This window comes from Squalius cephalus (assembly GCF_949319135.1).
Source record: "Squalius cephalus genome assembly, chromosome: 21".
In the NCBI taxonomy this organism is placed as follows: domain Eukaryota; kingdom Metazoa; phylum Chordata; class Actinopteri; order Cypriniformes; family Leuciscidae; genus Squalius; species Squalius cephalus.
Genome location: NC_137142.1, coordinates 3,455,812 through 3,477,199, shown reverse-complemented (window position 1 = coordinate 3,477,199; position 21,388 = coordinate 3,455,812). Strand labels below are relative to the sequence as shown.

General features: G+C 39.4%; 1 protein-coding gene across 2 annotated transcripts in view; it reads left to right on the top strand.

Moving 5' to 3' along the window:
• Positions 1–21,388, top strand: part of col21a1 (collagen, type XXI, alpha 1) — an 85,080-nt gene that overhangs the window by 45,105 nt on the left and 18,587 nt on the right. For both annotated transcript variants that reach the window (XM_079855945.1, XM_079855944.1), the window contains exons 17-19: positions 12,842–12,886; positions 13,222–13,275; positions 15,221–15,274. In XM_079855945.1, the coding sequence (XP_079712071.1) occupies positions 12,842–12,886; positions 13,222–13,275; positions 15,221–15,274 (153 nt within the window). The remainder of the gene's footprint in view (positions 1–12,841; positions 12,887–13,221; positions 13,276–15,220; positions 15,275–21,388) is intronic.

Here is a 21,388-nt window from a genome sequence, read left to right as displayed (position 1 = left end):
TGTTTCTGAACATCAGTGACATTCAAAACAGTGATAACTGAAACAGATACAAAACACCATGCAGTGTGTATAAAAATATTAGTAACGATGTACTGTATGATGACGTAACCAAGTGGCGTCTCATTTCATAGGGGTATGTTTTCACCCCTAGCGCTTACCACTCGGTTTCGAGGGACACGGGCTAGGGGTAAGACGAAGGGGTAGGGGTAGGGGTAGGGGAAGGGGTAAGACAGAGAATAGGGATTCAGCCTATGTCACAAGTGCTAAGCCAGTCGACAAGGTGGCCAAGGCGCACATAGCCTTAGATCAGTGGTCTTCACTATATTTTTCATGCGAGCCGCACTGATAGGACAAAGTCAGTAGGAGAGCCATTTTACCGCAAAGTATAAAAAGTTACATCCAGTCATAAATACCATGTCTGCCTATAAATCTGTCACCCCTGAACAATACAATATGCAATGCAATAAATACAAAAGGGTGAAAAAAAAAAACATTATTTATGATTTATCAGTCAAATTTGTAACTGAGACAAGATGATTTCCTTTAATGAAAAAAAAAGAAAACAAAAAAAGGGATTTCCAGAAAATATTCATCCCAGAATGACCTTAAGTTTTTTTTTTTTCTACATTAGCCCATCTGTAGGCCATCTTGTAGGCCTATCTAACCAACCAAGAGCACATGCAGCGTTAAGAGCTGGAAAGACCACCATATAACTGGCATCTCTGCAGAGACTGGATATTTACATGCACAACTTTTGTTTCAGTCGGACTGAATTCATTCCGATTGATGAATCTGAATGTATTGTAGTTTACATGAACGCTAAACATCGTGATGTGATACATGATCGGGTTGATGTGCGTGTTTATAAGTCAAAAGATTCTAATCGGAATATGAACATATGAACCGTTGTGCCGTGCTGATTGTATTTATCACGCAGTAAAAATGCCCAAAACCAGTCGTCTGTATGATAATCTGAAACAAGGACTGGTGAGCTGTTGTCCTGCTTCACTTCACAGATGCTGAGTGAAAGGAGAATTATAGAATGACAGGACACTCATTTATGTGACACTTTATTCATCAGGAGAACAGCTCGTTCGGCGCGTCATATACGTCGTCCTTTCAGTTTCGGTTTTCAGTCGATCATTTTTTCTCGTTCTCTCGATAAACCACCCCTTTCAATCCGATCGAAATTATTTGTAATAGAGCTGACACTTTTAGTTTTTAAAGGGTTATGTTAAAGCCCTACTTGTTATTAATGGTTTTATGAAATATCTCTAGTGAATGCATTATCATATCAACGTATTATATTTACCGCCATGCGAGCCACAAATGAAAGCTTGGCGAGCCGCATGAGGCTCGCGAGCCGCGCAATGAGTAACACTGCCTTAGATCATTAGTGTTAAGCCAGTCGGCAAGGTAGCCAAGGTGCACATAGCATTAAGTCACTAGTGCTAAGCCGGTCGGCAAGGTAGCCAAGGCACACATAGCCTTAGATCATTAGTGTTAAGCCAGTCGGCAAGGTAGCCAAGGTGCACATAGCATTAAGTCACTAGTGCTAAGCCGGTCGGCAAGGTAGCCAAGGCACACATAGCCTTAGGTCACTAGTAATAAGCCGATCTGCAAGGTAGCTAAGTCGCACGCCTTAAGTCACAAGTGCTAAGCCAGTCGGCAAGGTAGCCAAGGCGCACATAGCCTTAGATCATTAGTGTTAAGCCAGTCGGCAAGGTAGCCAAGGCGCACATAGCATTAAGTCACTAGTGCTAAGCCGATCGGCAAGGTAGCCAAGGCAAACATAGCCTTAGGTCACAAGTGCTAAGCCAGTCGGCAAGGTAGCCAAGGCGTACATAGATAGTAAAATATGTGGTCCCATGGAAAAAAAAGAAAAACCAGTACATATGTCTTGCCGATAGATCTGCTTGTTTTGGGGAGGTTTTTGGTTCTATCCCTTCCTGTCTATTAGGGCTGTGCCTGTAAACTTGACAACCACACCACCGCGGTGGCTCAGTTGCACTAGCGGTGGCCTGCCCAAAACACATTTTTTGTATGTGAATGCTGTTTTACATGAATATTATGATTATGTTGATTATATGATTATAATATTATGCACAAAGCTTTGTTTACAAAATAAATAAGCCATGGAAACATTTGGATTCATGACGAATGAGAGAGCTGTGCGTGAGCCAATAAATTTAAGCTTTGTCGGCTTTGTATTCTGTTTTGCAATCTGGTCACCCGATCATCAGCGAATTTAACAATATTCCATTAGTTATTCAACTAGGGCTGCACGTTTTCAAGTTTTTCATTAACCGGAATTAATTTAACCGTTTTTAAATTAATTCGTGGCCACGAAATAATTCACCTGAATATTCACCAATTCACAAAAAATAGGTCTTTAGCATTCACTAATAGTATCAAAATGTTTTTGGCCACGTTGTAATTCGTTAAATCAAAATGAGGGAGGGAATTAGTTCAACGTGTCCACGATTTATTAAAACGAGGGAACAAATAAGTCGTCGTAACAACTAGCCTAATTATTTAGATCAGTGGACAGGGCGCATATAAGAACAAACAGTGAGAGAGCCCCGGCCGCGCGCGCGCGCACTCTCACCGCCTTCAAACAACACGAGCGCTGTATTGCTCTCTCTCCCTCGCGCATATCAACACAATAGTAAAAGGTCGGAAGACCGATTGTGTTTTAGATTAGTAGTTTGTTCATATAAAGTGTTTGATTAGCAAGTACATGTTTAGGAAATGCATAATACAAATTGTATGGGTGAATGTAACGGTAAACGGACTCTGCGGGTAAAGCTGTTGTGATGAAACTGCGCATGCGCGGGGTAAAGCTGTGGCTCTGCGGCTCTGCGGCTCTGCAGACAGATATTATTGTGCTGCGATCAGTGGCGCGGATACTATGTTTGTTTATGGCTCGCGCACAGCCTTCACTCTCGGACGCGCGCTTTCTTTGCCCGCTTCATATTAGAAAACTGGTCTAGCGGTCTCTGGTGGTGCAAAAATGTATTACAACTAAATTCAATGCACGCCATTGACACCACTTAACCGAGCAAAATGTTTCACTCGGTTACGCAATTTTTAACGGTTAATCGGTAAACCATGGACACCCCTATATTCAACTGAACATGGAATTTCTCGTTTCTTTTCCCAAATCTTCCCTCACATCTCACCCATTTTCACAGGGGATTATAAACGTTTCTTCCTTTTAGTTTGCGTTTAATTAGGCCTATTATATTCACATTCTTTACTGTGGTAAAGTAGAAAAACGCTGTAGGACAGATGGCCTACCTTTTTACTTGCACGTCAAATTCTTTTTAACACAGTTTGTGCTTGTTATTAGACATGGTAAGGCGCGTCAAGTTTATTTGTAAACCGTTTTCACGCACACGGGAGATTTTAGTTTCACTATCTCTGGCAGTGCAAAATCAAAAAGATTAAATGCCTTGCCCCTTGTGGAAGATAAAATTCGCTCTTCAGAACTTTTACAACAAGTTTCAGTTGCTTGGAACATCAGGAGAAAACACACAGCAGTGTCTGGAATGGTATTCACAGTAGCAAGTCTTGGTACTTGCTCTGGAGCACAGCAGCAGCGTAGCAGATCTATTCCATCAAGACCAAATACATCATCATTACCACATCCATTACCATGCCAATCTATTAGGGGTGTAACGGTACGTGTATTCGTACCGAACCGTTTCGGTACAGGGCTTTCGGTTCGGTGCACGTGTGTACCAAATGACTGAATGCAATATTTTGTGTGCGGAACATAGGTACATTTTCGTGTTTCCACACGAACATATTAAGTGACGGAAGTCTCCGCGTTCAGCGCAAATCCCGCCCTGCAGCTGATTCTAATGTTTTTTCCTATTAGACATTCTCTGGTTTTACCCGTGTTTTACCCGTCGTCACTGTAACAATGAAATAGACTGCATGGCGAAAAAAAGCTTTTCCGCTTCGTGTGCGCCGCCGCACTCTCCGTTCCGTGGCGTGCGCGCGCGCGTGTGTGTGTGTGTGTGTGTGTCGACGACCCGCTGCGCTCTCTGCTCAATGTTCGAGTCCGTGTTTGCGATGCGCGTTCTGCTCTGTGGTTAACGGCCCAAACACTCCAATCATGTACCGATCACGCACTGGAAAAGCAAAGTCCGATCAAATAAGGTGAAATTTCTCAGTAGTAACTTAGATTTCTGTTTGCTGAGCTGGTATAGTCATGCTGGCAACAATGGTAAAATGACCTGCTCTGATCACATGCTCTGGTAATAATAGCTTTGTACTATAGCTTTGGACTATATTTTATTTTGATAATTATTAAAAAAGTGGAAAAAAAAAAATCTTAAATTGATTATGTTGATTGATTATTGAAAAATAATAATACATTAATATATGTGTTTAATATTATTTTAATATAGGGCTATTTTCTGTTCCTGCACTGTAATCATAGTTATTTATTTCTATTTTTCATTATATTTTATTATGTGATATTGGTTTGAGACTGAGAGTATTTTATTTAGTGGAGAACTTTGCAGCAGTATTTTATTTCTTATTCTTTTTTTATTTTATATCTATTTTATTATATTTTATTAAAAAGTGTTTAAAAAAGTGTTAACAAATTGTTAAAAAAAGTTTATAGTAATAAACAACCTGCAGTTTAATGTTTGCATTTCTTTCCCTTACTGTACCGAAAATAAACCGAACCGTGACTTTAAAACCGAGGTACGTACCGAACCGTGATTTTTGTGTACCGTTACACCCCTACAATCTATATTACCATAGTAATCTCCCGAGTTGTCGTTATTATTATTTTATGTCGAATTATTGGTGATTCCTCACAGTAAAACACTTCTCATAACAAGCACTCTCCTTTGCATGCTTTTGTGAATAAGGCATTGCTAGTCCTGATTTTAATAGTTTGCTGACTATTACAAGTCTGCTTATCTACTGTCCTGATTATTTTTTAAGGCTCATTGCTGATTTTTTTTTCTTTTCTTTTTTTTCACTAATACAAAAATAGAATGCAGAGCTTGAACAGCTGTAAAACTTGGAAGTGAAGGAAATGTTTTCTGCAGACTACATGGAAGCGCACATACATCATGAAGAGGAAGCATTCAAAGAGGAAATGTGCTTGACCACAGAGATGCTTTATAAAAGATAGAATGACGAATCCTGGCCCATCTTGACATGTTCTGCAGTTAACCTAAACTTTCCAGAGATCTAAAATGTCACGCTTTCTAAAAGTAGCAAATACAGCCATCAATCTGTGCAATGGTCTGTATTTTGGATTTTGAGAAAGTTTGTTCTTCATTTTGTTCTTTTTTTATCATGCAAACAAAGTAACCTAGCCAGTAAAACATTAGACTATACAAACACTTTCCAGGGGAAACAGGACAATCCGGATGTGTGTACATATAAAATCTGTCCCTACATTTTGCGAAATGATGTGAGAGTCAGTCGTAAGTAACAAGGTGCATGCTTTGCACAGAGAGGGGCGATCAGGGGCTCTTCTGCCGGGAACGATAGTTTGTTTGCACTGTATTTTATTGGTGGGGCCACTTGCATTATAACATTTATACTAGCATACTGTTATAGCATAAATATGTTGGCCCATCTTGGCAATACAAAGCTAGGGTGAACTAGGTGGTTGCCAGATCATTACTCTGTGGTTGCTTATTAGGCCAAGTCCAAGAGATTTCACACCCAAGTCTCTGAAATTCTGCAGTAGAAGTGTCTTGTATCCTTCCCTTAGTGCAGTATTTCTCAATGGCTGTGTTCAAAATGACATACTATCATACTACTCTATTTCTGCAGTATTCAGTAGTGTGCGTTGTATCCAAATTTTCTGTATTCATGTGTAACGGAAGCCAGCTGCATGTAAACCTCACTCCCCTGGCCTCAGGAGGTGTGTTAATGACTGACGCTAGAGGCTGCGTTCTTTAGCGTCTTTGTAAGCACACCCGCCTCCCATGCCTGAAACGCCAGGTTCGAATCCCGTTTGGAGCAGGGCGAGTAGAACCGGAGGGGTTACACGTGGAATACCTGGATGACCTACTATATTTGCCAGCATCTGCTAAATGCAACTCAAGAATCGATATGGAAGCCGTGTTCAAAATGGCATATCACCATACAACCATGTAGTGATGGGCCGCTTCCGAAACACTGCTTCATGAAGCTTCGAAACCTTTACGAAATATTTAGTTTCGAATCAGTGGATTAGAGTGCGTATCAGATTTCAATGGTTTGCCACTGGGGGGCGATGATCTGTAAAGAAATGAATAATGCAGATTCACTGAGATTGCCCCCCAGGGGCGAACCACTGAACAAGTCTCTATGGTTTTTACCTGATCTCTGATCAGTTACATTTGTAGACGTTTTAATGGGACATTGGTATAATTAAAATTAATAGCCTAATAGTAGTTAATAGTCTCTTATTGGCCTGTTTAGCTGAGCCATCCAAAGAACAAACAAAACAAGCCCTGAAAATTGATAAAAGAACACGTTATACAGATACTTCATATTCACTGGTATTAGTTGATTAGATAGACTAACTGCATTTGATAGATTATACTTTAATTAAAATAAAAAAGTTTTTGTTGCATTTACACTGTTTTGACAGTTAATCATTTTACGAAGCAATTGGTTCAGAGCTTTGAAAATCTTTGTTTCTACCTGTTGAGACATGCCCTCTAAAGTGATGTTTGAGTTTAGAGAGGCTCAGGAAGAAGGGCCGTTTTCAAGGTTGGTTTATTTTTTAAATTATGCTAGCTGCCAGCATATGCTAGCTGCGGAGCAGGTTCTGTTCCAGGGGGATAGTTTACTTCAGGGGTGTTCAGAGAGAGTTTACTTCAGAGGTGTTCAGGGTTAGTTTACTTCAGAGGTGTTCAGAGAGAGTTTACTTCAGAGGTGTTCAGGGTTAGTTTACTTCAGAGGTGTTCAGGGTTAGTTTACTTCAGAGGTGTTCAGAACATATGTGCCCTATTGATGAGGCTCTAGTGGGACAGATTGTGCACACTATTATATATATAGTTATATCGATATATAAAGCAACATTGAAACATGGTAATGTTAATTTTATTATAATATATAACTTAGCAATATAATTTTCATCTCACACATTTGATCTGCATTCAGACATTTTTTTATTTATTTTTTGCAACAGGACGTTTTCTATGCTATAATGTATTTCTATAATAAAAGATATGATATGAAATGATAGCCTATATCTTAACTTTCAAGCAATGTGGAAGCAAAATGACAAAAAAAACTTATACAGACATGTTATTTTTGCAAGCACAGACTGTATTTAGATTAATCATTCTTGCTTTTTATTATATAATTAGCATCAAACAAACACAGTTCTTATTCACAGTGATTAAAGATTATTAAACTAAAATATTTCAAAATGATTGAACAACCACCAAATAGGTGGCGATATGCACTAAGTGTGTATTTAACGAAAGCAGCATTTAACGAAAGAAGTAGTATGGCGCGCTTCTTATAATGTCCGTTTCCATGGTGACTCGTCGATTCGCTATCGATTCGTCGCTCTGTTGAGAATTTATGGTGTGTCAACCATGTCCATGAACATACTCTGAGTTGCATGAACTTACTCCCGGACGCGTTTTTGAAACCAGCATACCTCGAGTAAGCAAGGTTTGGTTTAATCAACCGACAGTTCAGGGTATGTTTGACAGTAAGATAACCTTGCTTTCTGGAAAACACCATTGCCATTGCTAATCCGCTTACATTTCAGAAAACATTTTGGTCACAAATATTAAATGCAAATATTGCATAATCATGCCACGGCGGGCCAGGCAAAAACCTACCCGCTTACCTTGTATGGTTGATGTCTGTTCTAAAAAAGTCGGAGTCGACTGGGCTTTAAGGTGTTGATAATATCGTCGTAATTCAAATGATCTGCGTAATTCACATTTCTTAAATGTGTCATAGATAGTGATTAAGCCATTGTTGTAATAACATAAAAAGGGCGCTGCTACTGCTAGTTGGAATCCGAATATTGGCGCGAAGAAGAACATAACATTACTACGGACGTGACGTAACTGAAGAGACGAATTTGCATATTCGTATTAGTATTAGGACAGTGTTCTAATGCAAGACAAAACAAATCACATTTAAAATAATTCCCGCGGAATTGTTAAAGTTAAGAAAATTGTATTAAAAAAATGATGTATGTCCCTGGATCTGACAGGGTGGGCAAGATGTCCAACTATATTGCAGAATGCAATGTGGATACTGTGAATGGTATTTTAATTTTCTGTATGCATGGAATTCCCAGATTATACTCCATTTGCTGAAATCTAATGTATGCATCTGAGGACACTGTTTCCCACAACGCAACGCACTCAACGTGATGAAATAATTATAAATGTAACACATTTATAATTACACATTTACAGACTAGCTGATTCCGAAAACACCATTGTTAGTAGCATATGAATTGTACTTTAATCTCTACTACGGCACGCTTCCAATCAAGCCGATTCAAGTCACCCATATTTATACAGCGCATTATACAATACAGATTTCAACGCAGCTTTTTTGTCAGTGATAAACAGGAAAATAATGATTCTGAGTTCAATGCTTCAGCAGAGCTCTAGAAAGAGCGTCATTGTTCAGCTGAAGTCTGTTTAGTATTGATTCAAAACCGTTCAATAACTGTAAAGTTAATCAATTATGAAGTGAGTTCAATTTTGCTATAAAGCATCATTGTTTAGTAGTACGATCAATTGAACCCTTTGTAAATTAACGAGAGCCTTTGACCACTTAGGCTATTTAGACCATTACATTCAATATAAATTAATCTTTCTCATTTTTGCGTTGTCATCCCATGACAACCAGAGACAAAAGTGTGCCAAAATAAACAATAGTAATGGTTTATGGTCTATAAGTCAAGTGTATCTGTTGTACAGTAGTTCTTTTGATCACGATGCGCTCGTGGCCATATTGGCTTGGAACAGAATGTTATAATGTTACATTCCCGCAACGATTACAGGTCTCGCAATGACAGTCAATCTGTTTTGGGAAAACGAGTGCTTCTTAGTAATGTATCTGATTTATCTAAACTTCAAATTATAATTTTGTTACTGACTGGGTTGAGTTAGTCCTATGAAATATTCTCTTGACAAATAGGCCCAAAACCATATATTAGCACATCAATAACTTTTTTATGCAGACAAAATATAGTGCAAAATATTATTTTGTCAAGCAAAATCAAATCGAATAAAATGATTTTAAGTGAAAAACATGATTTAATTTGACCAAATCATCTTGACTTTACACCAACAAACAGGAAAACAGAAATAGGATTTCAAACCACATACGAATGTAGCTCGAAACAGATTTTTAAAAATCGCATTTCATGTGATTTCTGGCCGTTCACACTAGCTAAATCTGATCGGATGTGCACAAAAATCGGATTTGGACTGACAGTCTGATAGAGTCCTCTCCTAATGAGCTGATGATGGGAATCAAGTGTGTTAGATAAGGAAGATGTGTAAAATGCAGAGCAGTGTGTCCCAAGGGTCATTCCTTACTTCAAGTCCACACTAGACTTGAAGTCTAGTAGAATTCTACATTAATTAGTAGAGGCTTAGTAACTACTAGCTAGCCATACTAGCTAACTCCATAGGCCAACTTTATTTGGTTGCACCATTTGTTCTTAAGGCTAAATGTAGGCTGTAAACTCTCTGTCAAGTAATGCGTAGTCACATAATATGACATTAACCCTCACTGATCCATTAGCAACCCTCAAAGTGAATTTCAGTCTACACATCTCAATAACAAGGTGCTTGACCTGAGATCCCTTTCATTGTCTGAAGCACAAATGTAGAAGACTTTCATGCCGAAGTGTAATACTTTGGGTCAGGTTTGTTGACATCAGAAGCTGCATTTACTTGGACTCTAATAATCTGTTTGTGATTGGACTTTTAGCATTGTCAGAGTAAAAAAGTAATGTAACCATGTCAATTGGAATAAATTGGCCAGATTTGATTTAAATTTATTGTAAGGGGTGATGTAAACCGTTTCTAATCCGTTTGATGAGGCATGAAAACACTTGATCAGATTGAAAACTGAAACTGCAAAGTTGGAAAAAAGGTATAATGGCGTAATGACGTATGACACACGGAACAAGCTTTTGTTGTTGTTGAAGGAACGATTTTTCTAAAATTCTCACTCATGGTCTGTGAAGTTTGCAGGACGTTGTTTCAGACTCTCATCCACCACAGACAGCTTGTTTTGGCCGCAGGAAGGAGTGTTTTTACTGCTTGATCAATAGAAGCAATGGCTTCATGTGCTCGTCATCTCCTAAATAGGTAAATATTAAGTCTGCTTTTTAAAACAAAGAAAATAAGCAATGGTAGCCTGTCTAAGTATGCGCAAACACCGGGAAACTCTGTTTTTATTCCGACTGAAACAAAAAGTCTTGTTTCCTAACCCTGTTCCTGGAGGCACACATGTTGGATGTCTCTCTTATTATCCGACTCCTCTATTTCAGTCTCTACTACTGAGCTGATGAGTTGAATCAGGTGTGTTTGATTAGGAAGAGTTTGAACATGTGTAGTGTTGGTGTGCCTCCAGGGAAGTATAGCATTTGCCTAAATGTAAAATGCAGGATTGAATAGTAATGTACTGCAGTACATCGTGATTTAAAGGCACAGTATGTAAGTTTCACAACTAGAGGTCACTCTCAAGTTGGGAGTTGTCGTATTCACCTCCACAGCCGATGGAGAGCAATCTGATGGGACTCAGGCAGAAATCATATTCACGGATGAGCAAATGTATTAAAGTTTTATTAACATTACTGTGGTATGAAGCAGGGCGGGCCGAGACAAACGGCAGTCAAACGTTGCCACTCCTTTTGCTTTGTTGTTTGTTTATTTTATGATTAAAGTAACGTCTGCATCTTTCTTCCCTGAATTTGAACTTTGTTACTAGCCTGGCAAGCCAGACCTACATCAAGATGTTAGGTCTGGCAGCTCACCATAGACACGGCTCAATCCGAGGGGCGGGATATACGGCTGTCTTTCAAATTCCCTCTGCACGCAATAGGACAGCGCTTCAACCAACCAGGGGTGCATTTCCCGAAAGCATCGTTGGCCAACTATGGTCGCAAGTTCCGTCGTTACCAATAGAGTTCAATGGACATTGCGATGACCTTGCGACCATAGTTGGCCAACGATGCTTTCGGGAAACGCACCCCAGAGCGTTTTCCCAACAGTGGAGCTAATGTTAGTTGATAGATTCAACTTTTTAATCTGGCCGGCAAAACTACGATCACATCTTCCTTTTTTAAGAATGACTTAAGTGCCGTTCTTTGCTCTTTTCTCAAAGAAAAACTTAACTCCAAGTCCTCCAGAGTCGCGGCCAAAGCCGATTGGAAAGACTGTTCGCCAGCAGCAGCAACTCTTCTTTGTTTTCAAGAAGCAGGGAACCGTCGCAACTCTGTCGTCATTATGTTAAGCCCGCCCAGCCTACTCTATACACGATGTGATTGGCCTGACCCAATTTAGGTTTTTACAGCTCCGAAAGTTAACGGAGAGTTGCTAGACTACCCTGACTGCAAAATACATTTTGCTGCCGCTAGGGTGTGTCTAGATTTCTAGGCTACATTGTTACAGTTACGTTTGATCACTTAAATTCACATTATTTTATTTCATTCTAATGAAATAGCCGCAAGTGCTGATTTACTACTCATCCAGGTCAATTTATTTGACGAATTAAAATTGTGGGGTAATGAGGCGCTGTTTTACTTGGTCAAAACAATCATACTAATAATACATTTGAGTGTGTTGAACTTATGTTGTAACATTACTCTGTAAGCTAGATCAATATTAGAATATCATATTAATAAAAGCTAGGTGACTTGTGTTGTTAAATGGCTTGCAATTAATTTTAAAATGTATTGAATGGAGGAGAAAATGCTGTATTATTGTTACTACAAATAAAGCACGTTCTGATTATGCTATGTTAGCCACTTCGTACAAAGCATATATGACAATCCATTAAACTCATAGATGTCTTTGACAGTATGGTTTCAAGAATCGTGTAAAACACATTATAAATTTACTCTATCATTTTTTTAAGCTCATTTGAGGAAAACTATTTGACAAATAAAGCAGTTGCATAGACAATTGATACAGTTACTGTACATTAAATTAGTAATAATAATAATAAAGTGTACACAATAAAAACTAATGGTTAAAATAGCCTAATGGTTATAATTTGCAATTAGCAACCCAAAGGTTATAGCTATTCAACAAATGCCCATTTGTGTGCATTAATTTCTCTTATTTGCTTGATCTATTTTTTAAAGCATTATTGTTATTATATATTTTTATAAATTATTGTAATGTTATATAAAATAATAGCACTTTAATTACTATAACAGGAAAGATAAAGTTGCAGTACCTTGAGATTTAAATCTTAATCCTCCTACAGATTGTGTAGGTTGGCCTGATGTTATCTCCGGTGTTAGCTCCGAATTTAACAACGTCCTGTTAAAACTATTACTTTCTCTGACTGACAAAGCTTCGAGATGCCAGGAGGGATGCATTTCATAAGTGATTAATCCAGACATCCCATGCATGTTAGCTTCATCAGAGGCCAGGAAAACCCACCGGTGTCCCGACACAGCGCTATGTTCACCATGTACCTCAGAGACTCAATACATCCAGTAACTGGGTTTTCAAATGCACTCATTAGTGTAACGACTCTGTCTCTAGTGCTTAAAGCCGTTAATGAATGTTATAAGTCTCTTGGGGATTTTACTAAGTAGTTCATTGTTAAACAAGGATTGAGCAAGTTTGTTTTTTAACAGGGCATGTCTGGTATACCTGGAAATGATGGTCAGAGGGGAATTAAGGTGATGTTTTCCCTTTTTCTTTGCTCATGTGGACAGTTTATTTCTCATTTGTTGTTGTATAGTTGTAAACTTAGTGCTGCATGCACAGGCAATATTTTCAGGCACTATGAGTGCACGTCCAACACTATTATTGTACCTATAGGCAACTTAATTCTTTTAATTATAAATATAATTAAGTGGCAAATAATTTTTTTTCATTCAAAACCCATTGAACTTTTTCTTAAAGTCTCCAAATATAATTTTGCTACCAGTGTATTTTTTTTTTTTATTCGTCTCACTATAAATTAAGCTATCCCAAACATATTGAAAATTTACATCTGTTGGTTTCTTTAAAGGGTGAACATGGCCTGCCAGGACCAAAAGGAGCCAAAGGTATACCTGGAGACTCTGTAAGTAAATCTAAAAATATAGTAAACACTTGAAAAATCACAATGCAAAAGTGAGTGTAACTTTTAATATGCTTGTGATTATGTCCACTGCAAGTCAAATCATATCCAATCAATCAAATCATATCCAATAATGCAATTCTGAAATGCAATACATTTGTGTTTTCCATTTGTGTTTTCCTTCAAAACATCACTGAGAGAGAAATATATTAAACCAATGAGGCAATCGCATTATTTGTTGTACAAATGCTGTAGACAATAGGACTATTCTCAGTGGACAATGAGCAAGTTAGCCAGGATTGCGGTGACCCTGGTGCTCAAAACGCTTCCATTCGTTGGCATGCAGACATAAGAGAGAGGAAACACTCGCACATGTGAGATTTAGAGATTTAGATTGTACTCCGTACCAATGTTTGCTGAACCTGTGAATTCATACAGTATGTGATGAAAACATGTTTTACCAATTGACAATGTCAATGTCACTTATTGATCTCTTGGCTCAATACACCAAATATTTGACATTTTGAATTTGCCTGTAATTTGTGATCTAGTAGTTATTAAAAACAGAAGCCCTAGATAATGTCATCATATCCTGTTGCTGATATCCATGCTCAAAGCTAGTGTACCTGCACCTAATATTTAAAGAGGAACTATTGTGTTTTTTTCCATGTTCATCTGTGTTTAGTGTGTAATGTTGCTGTTTGATCATGAAAAAGCTCCAGTTCTTCTCTATATCAGTGTCAGTGTTTCTGAACTCCTGAAACGCCTCCATTGTAGACTTGAGTTTCTTCCGGAAATGAACACGTCACAATATTCCTCGTTTAAATAATTAATACGCAGAATAAAGGGGCGGGGCCTGGTTGAGTTAGTTAGTAGTGTGCGGTTATGGTAAGGGGCGTGACATTTCCCAAACACACTCAAAGCGCTCGACCAATCACAAGCGTTCAAGAATCGTTCTTATGTTTAGACCAAGCTTTTGAACCGAGTGTGAAAACAGTGTAAGTTTGGAATTGACCTGACTAAAGACTTTATAAAGGGTTTCAATGATAACGGTCAGATAAGTATGATTTAAACCATGGCAATAAAATTCCACTAATGCCAACATCATTTTCAAGTCTATTTAAAAGATAAGTCTATAATTATACAGAACTAATTGGTCATTTAGAAATGTATATGTAACCTTTATTTTGAGTTTTTAAAAAATATGTTTTAGGTGCCAATCATTATGATTTTTTGGTCACACTTTAGATTAGGGTCCAATTTTCACTATTAACTAACTATTAACTATGACTTTTTCCTCAATAAACTCCTAATTAATGCTTATTAATAGTAAGTAAGACAGTTTTTAAGTTTAGGTATTGGGTAGGATTCAGGGATACATGAAATGTTCATGCAGAATAATGCATTAATATGTGCTTTATAAGTACTCATAAGGGACCCTAAACTAAAGTGTTACTGATTTTTGTTAATGGGGTACATCTATGCATGGGAAACCATGTGGCATGAAAATTGAGTAACAATTTACATAAAATTTGCCATATTGTTTGATGGGGACATAAAATCCACCAAACCCATTTTTGAGTGAAAAAGATATTCAACAAGAAAAAAATCAGGGCAGGACTAGGTTTTATCAATCAGGAATTGATTGGATCATGAAAAGTGGGCGTTACATATAGCGATTGGACGTCAACCGAAAAGAAAAAAGGACTCGTTTCAGAAGCAGAACAACTTCATTTTGATAAAATATGGCAAAGACAAGTTACTGAAAAACACACACACACACACACACACACACACACACACACACACACACACACACACACACACACACACACACACACACACACACACACACACACACACACACACACAAAATACTGAACTATGATCGCAAGTTAACTGCTGTAAAGTTAAGAACGTGTATTTGATTGTGTTTGTCTTTCTACAGGGCGAGATGGGATTGCCTGGAATGCCTGGTTCAAGTGGACAACCTGGCTCTAAGGTCACAATGCATGTATTTGCCCTTTGTAATGTTGTAATTCATATGGAAAACATTATAGGTATTGATTACTGAGTTGGAGTCACTATTAAATTATTATAGTGATTTCAAAACAGTTGCTTGACAGATGGCAAAATCCCTTTGTTCCGTTTGCACCGTTTTTCTCAGTCGCCTTTCATCATTTGTATAGACATGCATGTGGATTGCTACATGTGATGTGTAATTGTGCAGAACAAAGATAGATTATAAATGGTTATGATACTTCAAACTTGTTCCGCTTCAAATCATGTTTTTTAGATTGTGTCCAAGGAGAAAACAAAGCGTGTCCAGATTTCAAATCTCTAGTCCAGTTCTCATCAAACTTCAGAATGCTAGCCAACAACGCTTTTCTTCATGACTTATTGAACACTTTATGACACAAAATGGACATTTTTCATTTAAAAGAAAATGAGTGCAGAGGAAAGAAATATGTGCACACTGTTACATTGTATATTATAAATCCTGAAAACTTCCAAAGAGACCTGTTAACTTTTAACTCGGTTTAATGTTTTTGAAAAGTCTCTAATGCTCATTAAGGCAGCATTTATTTGATCAGAAAAACAGTAAAACAACACTACTGTGAAATATTATTACAATTTAACAAAACATATAGTAAAATGTAATTTAATCCTGTGATCAAAGCTGAATTTTCAGCATCATTACTAGCAAAGTTCGAAAAAACAGCATTTATTTACTGTCTTTACTGTTACTTTTGATCAATTTAATGCATCCTTGATGATTAAAATGATTCATTTCTTTAAAAAAATAACTGACGCTGAACTTTATTTAGTTCACCCAAAAATGAAAATTCTGTCATTTACTCCCATGCAAGACTTTCGTTCATCTTCAAAATACAAATGAATATATAGAATCTGAGAGATTTCTGTCCCTCCATTGACAGCTATGCAACTACCACTTCATAGTTCATAAAGTTCATATGAATCGAGTGGTTTAGTCCAAATTTTCTGAACAGACACAATCACTTTAAATGATGAATAGATTGAATTTAGACTTTTATTCAAAAATAAAAATTCGTCAACGCATAAATCAGTTGTGGTAAACAGAAGCGCAATCAAGTTTGCTTAACATATGATGTTTTATTAACAAAGTTCGGGAGGAGCACGTTCAAATAATCAAGTAATCAATCAACTCATCAAACAATTACCATGTCTACCCTATCAGCATGCGAGGAAGCATATATATTCACTCTGTCAACTCATCTAACTTCCTTGACAGTTTTCAGCATCCCTCCACCACCCCGACTCCTCACTCTTGGCTTGTTCTTTCACAGCCAGGAATACGGGGGGAGTACTCTGGGTTCGGGCCGAATACCGAGCCCGGAGCCCTCTCCTCGGACAGCACGCCAAATACGCATTTATTCTATCTGACTTATTTGTAAGTGTGAACTCGTGAAACAAGAACCAATGAGGTTCATTCTCGTGTTACGCAGCACGTTTGAGTTCTGCAAGAACCAATGAGGTTCATTCCCGTGTTACGCAGCACGTTTGAGCTTCAGCAAGAACCAGTGAGGTTCATTCTCGTGTTACGCAGCACGTTTGAGCTTCAGCAAGAACCAGTGAGGTTCATTCTCGTGTTACGCAGCACGTTTGAGTTCTGCAAGAACCAATGAGGTTCATTCCCTTGTAACGCAGCACGTTGGAGCTTCAGCAAGAACCAATGAGGTTCATTATCATGTTACGCAGCACGTTTGAGCTTCAGCAAGAACCAATGAGGTTCATTCTTGTGTTATGCAGCATGTTTGAGTTCTGCAAGAACCAGTGAGGTTCATTCTTGTGTTATGCAGCGCGTTTGAGCTTCTACAAGAACCAATGAGGTTCATTCTCGTGTTACGCAGCGCGTTTGAGCTTCAGCAAGAACCAATGAGGTTCATTCCCATGTTACGCAGCACGTTGGAGCTTCAGCAAGAACCAATAAGGTTCATTCACGTGTTACGCAGCACGTTTGAGCCTCAGCAAGAACCAATGAGGTTCATTCTTGTGTTATGCAGCGCGTTTGAGTTCTGCAAGAACCAATGAGGTTCATTCTCGTGTTACGCATCACGTTTGAGCTTCTACAAGAACCAATGAGGTTCATTCTCGTGTTACTCAGCACGTTTGAGCTTCAGCAAGAACCAATGAGGTTCATTCTTGTGTTATGCAGCATGTTTGAGTTCTGCAAGAACCAGTGAGGTTCATTCTTGTGTTACGCATCACGTTTGAGCTTCTACAAGAACCAATGAGGTTCATTCTCGTGTTACGCAGCGCGTTTGAGCTTCAGCAAGAACCAATGAGGTTCATTCCCATGTTACGCAGCACGTTGGAGCTTCAGCAAGAACCAATAAGGTTCATTCACGTGTTACGCAGCACGTTTGAGCCTCAGCAAGAACCAATGAGGTTCATTCTTGTGTTATGCAGCGCGTTTGAGTTCTGCAAGAACCAATGAGGTTCATTCTCGTGTTACGCATCACGTTTGAGCTTCTACAAGAACCAATGAGGTTCATTCTTGTGTTATGCAGCATGTTTGAGTTCTGCAAGAACCAGTGAGGTTCATTCTTGTGTTATGCAGCGCGTTTGAGCTTTAGCAAGAACCAATGAGGTTCATTCTCGTGTTACGCAGCACGTTTGAGCTTCTACAAGAACCAATGAGGTTCATTCTCGTGTTACGCAGCACGTTTGAGCTTCTACAAGAACCAATAAGGTTCATTCTCGTATTACGCAGCACGTTTGAGCTTCAGCAAGAACCAATGAGGTTCATTCCCGTGTTACGCAGCACGTTTCAGCTTCTGCAAGAACCAATAAGGTTCATTCTAGTGTTACGCAGCACGTTTGACCTTCAGCAAGAACCAATGAGGTTCATTCTTGTGTTATGCAGCCAGTTTGAGCTTCTGCAAGAACCAAAGAGGTTCATTCTAGTGTTGCGCAGCACGTTTGAGCCTCAGCAAGAACCAATGAGGTTCATTCTTGTGTTACGCAGCACGTTTGAGCTTCTGCAAGAACCAATGAGATTCATTCTAGTGTTACGCAGCACGTTTGAGCTTCAGCAAGAACCAACGAGGTTCATTCTAGTGTTATGCAGCACGTTTGAGCTTCAGCAAGAACCAATGAGGTTCATTCTAGTGTTACGCAGCACGTTTGAGCTTCAGCAAGAACCAATGAGGTTCATTCTTGTGTTATGCAGCACGTTTGAGCTTCTGCAAGAACCAACGAGGTTCATTCTCGTGTTATGCAGCACATTTGAGCTTCAGCAAGAACCAATGAGGTTCATTCTAGTGTTATGCAGCACGTTTGAGCTTCACCAAGAACCAATGAGGTTCATTCTCGTGTTATGCAGCACGTTTGAGCTTCTGCAAGAACCAATGAGGTTCATTCTCGTGTTACGCAGCACGTTGGAGCTTCAGCAAGAACCAATAAGGTTCATTCACGTGTTACGCAGCACGTTTGAGTTCTGCAAGAACCAATGAGGTTCATTCCCGTGTTACGCAGCACGTTGGAGCTTCAGCAAGAACCAATAAGGTTCTTTCACGTGTTACGCAGCACGTTTGAGCCTCAGCAAGAACCAATGAGGTTCATTCTTGTGTTATGCAGCGCGTTTGAGTTCTGCAAGAACCAATGAGGTTCATTCTCGTGTTACGCATCACGTTTGAGCTTCTACAAGAACCAATGAGGTTCATTCTCGTGTTACGCATCACGTTTGAGCTTCAGCAAGAACCAATGAGGTTCATTCTTGTGTTACGCAGCACGTTTGAGTTCTGCAAGAACCAATGAGGTTCATTCACGTGTTACGCAGCACGTTTGAGCCTCAGCAAGAACCAATGAGGTTCATTCTTGTGTTATGCAGCGCGTTTGAGTTCTGCAAGAACCAATGAGGTTCATTCTCGTGTTACGCATCACGTTTGAGCTTCTACAAGAACCAATGAGGTTCATTCTCGTGTTACGCAGCACGTTTGAGCTTCAGCAAGAACCAATGAGGTTCATTCTCGTGTTACGCAGCACGTTTGAGCTTCTACAAGAACCAATGAGGTTCATTCTTGTGTTATGCAGCATGTTTGAGTTCTGCAAGAACCAGTGAGGTTCATTCTTGTGTTATGCAGCGCGTTTGAGCTTCTACAAGAACCAATGAGGTTCCTTCTCGTGTTACGCAGCACGTTTGAGCTTCTACAAGAACCAATAAGGTTCATTCTCGTATTACGCAGCACGTTTGAGCTTCAGCAAGAACCAATGAGGTTCATTCCCGTGTTATGCAGCACGTTTCAGCTTCTGCAAGAACCAATAAGGTTCATTCTAGTGTTACGCAGCACGTTTGACCTTCAGCAAGAACCAATGAGGTTCATTCTTGTGTTATGCAGCCAGTTTGAGCTTCTGCAAGAACCAAAGAGGTTCATTCTAGTGTTACGCAGCACGTTTGAGCCTCAGCAAGAACCAATGAGGTTCATTCTTGTGTTACGCAGCACGTTTGAGCTTCTGCAAGAACCAATGAGATTCATTCTAGTGTTACGCAGCACGTTTGAGCTTCTGCAAGAACCAACGAGGTTCATTCTAGTGTTATGCAGCACGTTTGAGCTTCAGCAAGAACCAATGAGGTTCATTCTTGTGTTACGCAGCACGTTTGAGCTTCTGCAAGAACCAACGAGGTTCATTCTAGTGTTATGCAGCACGTTTGAGCTTCAGCAAGAACCAATGAGGTTCATTCTAGTGTTACGCAGCACGTTTGAGCTTCAGCAAGAACCAATGAGGTTCATTCTTGTGTTATGCAGCACGTTTGAGCTTCTGCAAGAACCAACGAGGTTCATTCTCGTGTTATGCAGCACATTTGAGCTTCAGCAAGAACCAATGAGGTTCATTCTAGTGTTATGCAGCACGTTTGAGCTTCACCAAGAACCAATGAGGTTCATTCTCGTGTTATGCAGCACGTTTGAGCTTCTGCAAGAACCAATGAGGTTCATTCTCGTGTTACGCAGCACGTTGGAGCTTCAGCAAGAACCAATAAGGTTCATTCACGTGTTACGCAGCACGTTTGAGTTCTGCAAGAACCAATGAGGTTCATTCCCGTGTTACGCAGCACGTTGGAGCTTCAGCAAGAACCAATAAGGTTCTTTCACGTGTTACGCAGCACGTTTGAGCCTCAGCAAGAACCAATGAGGTTCATTCTTGTGTTATGCAGCGCGTTTGAGTTCTGCAAGAACCAATGAGGTTCATTCTCGTGTTACGCATCACGTTTGAGCTTCTACAAGAACCAATGAGGTTCATTCTCGTGTTACGCATCACGTTTGAGCTTCAGCAAGAACCAATGAGGTTCATTCTTGTGTTACGCAGCACGTTTGAGTTCTGCAAGAACCAATGAGGTTCATTCACGTGTTACGCAGCACGTTTGAGCCTCAGCAAGAACCAATGAGGTTCATTCTTGTGTTATGCAGCGCGTTTGAGTTCTGCAAGAACCAATGAGGTTCATTCTCGTGTTACGCATCACGTTTGAGCTTCTACAAGAACCAATGAGGTTCATTCTCGTGTTACGCAGCACGTTTGAGCTTCAGCAAGAACCAATGAGGTTCATTCTCGTGTTACGCAGCACGTTTGAGCTTCTACAAGAACCAATGAGGTTCATTCTTGTGTTATGCAGCATGTTTGAGTTCTGCAAGAACCAGTGAGGTTCATTCTTGTGTTATGCAGCGCGTTTGAGCTTCTACAAGAACCAATGAGGTTCCTTCTCGTGTTACGCAGCACGTTTGAGCTTCTACAAGAACCAATAAGGTTCATTCTCGTATTACGCAGCACGTTTGAGCTTCAGCAAGAACCAATGAGGTTCATTCCCGTGTTATGCAGCACGTTTCAGCTTCTGCAAGAACCAATAAGGTTCATTCTAGTGTTACGCAGCACGTTTGACCTTCAGCAAGAACCAATGAGGTTCATTCTTGTGTTATGCAGCCAGTTTGAGCTTCTGCAAGAACCAAAGAGGTTCATTCTAGTGTTACGCAGCACGTTTGAGCTTCAGCAAGAACCAATGAGGTTCATTCTTGTGTTACGCAGCACGTTTGAGCTTCTGCAAGAACCAATGAGATTCATTCTAGTGTTACGCAGCACG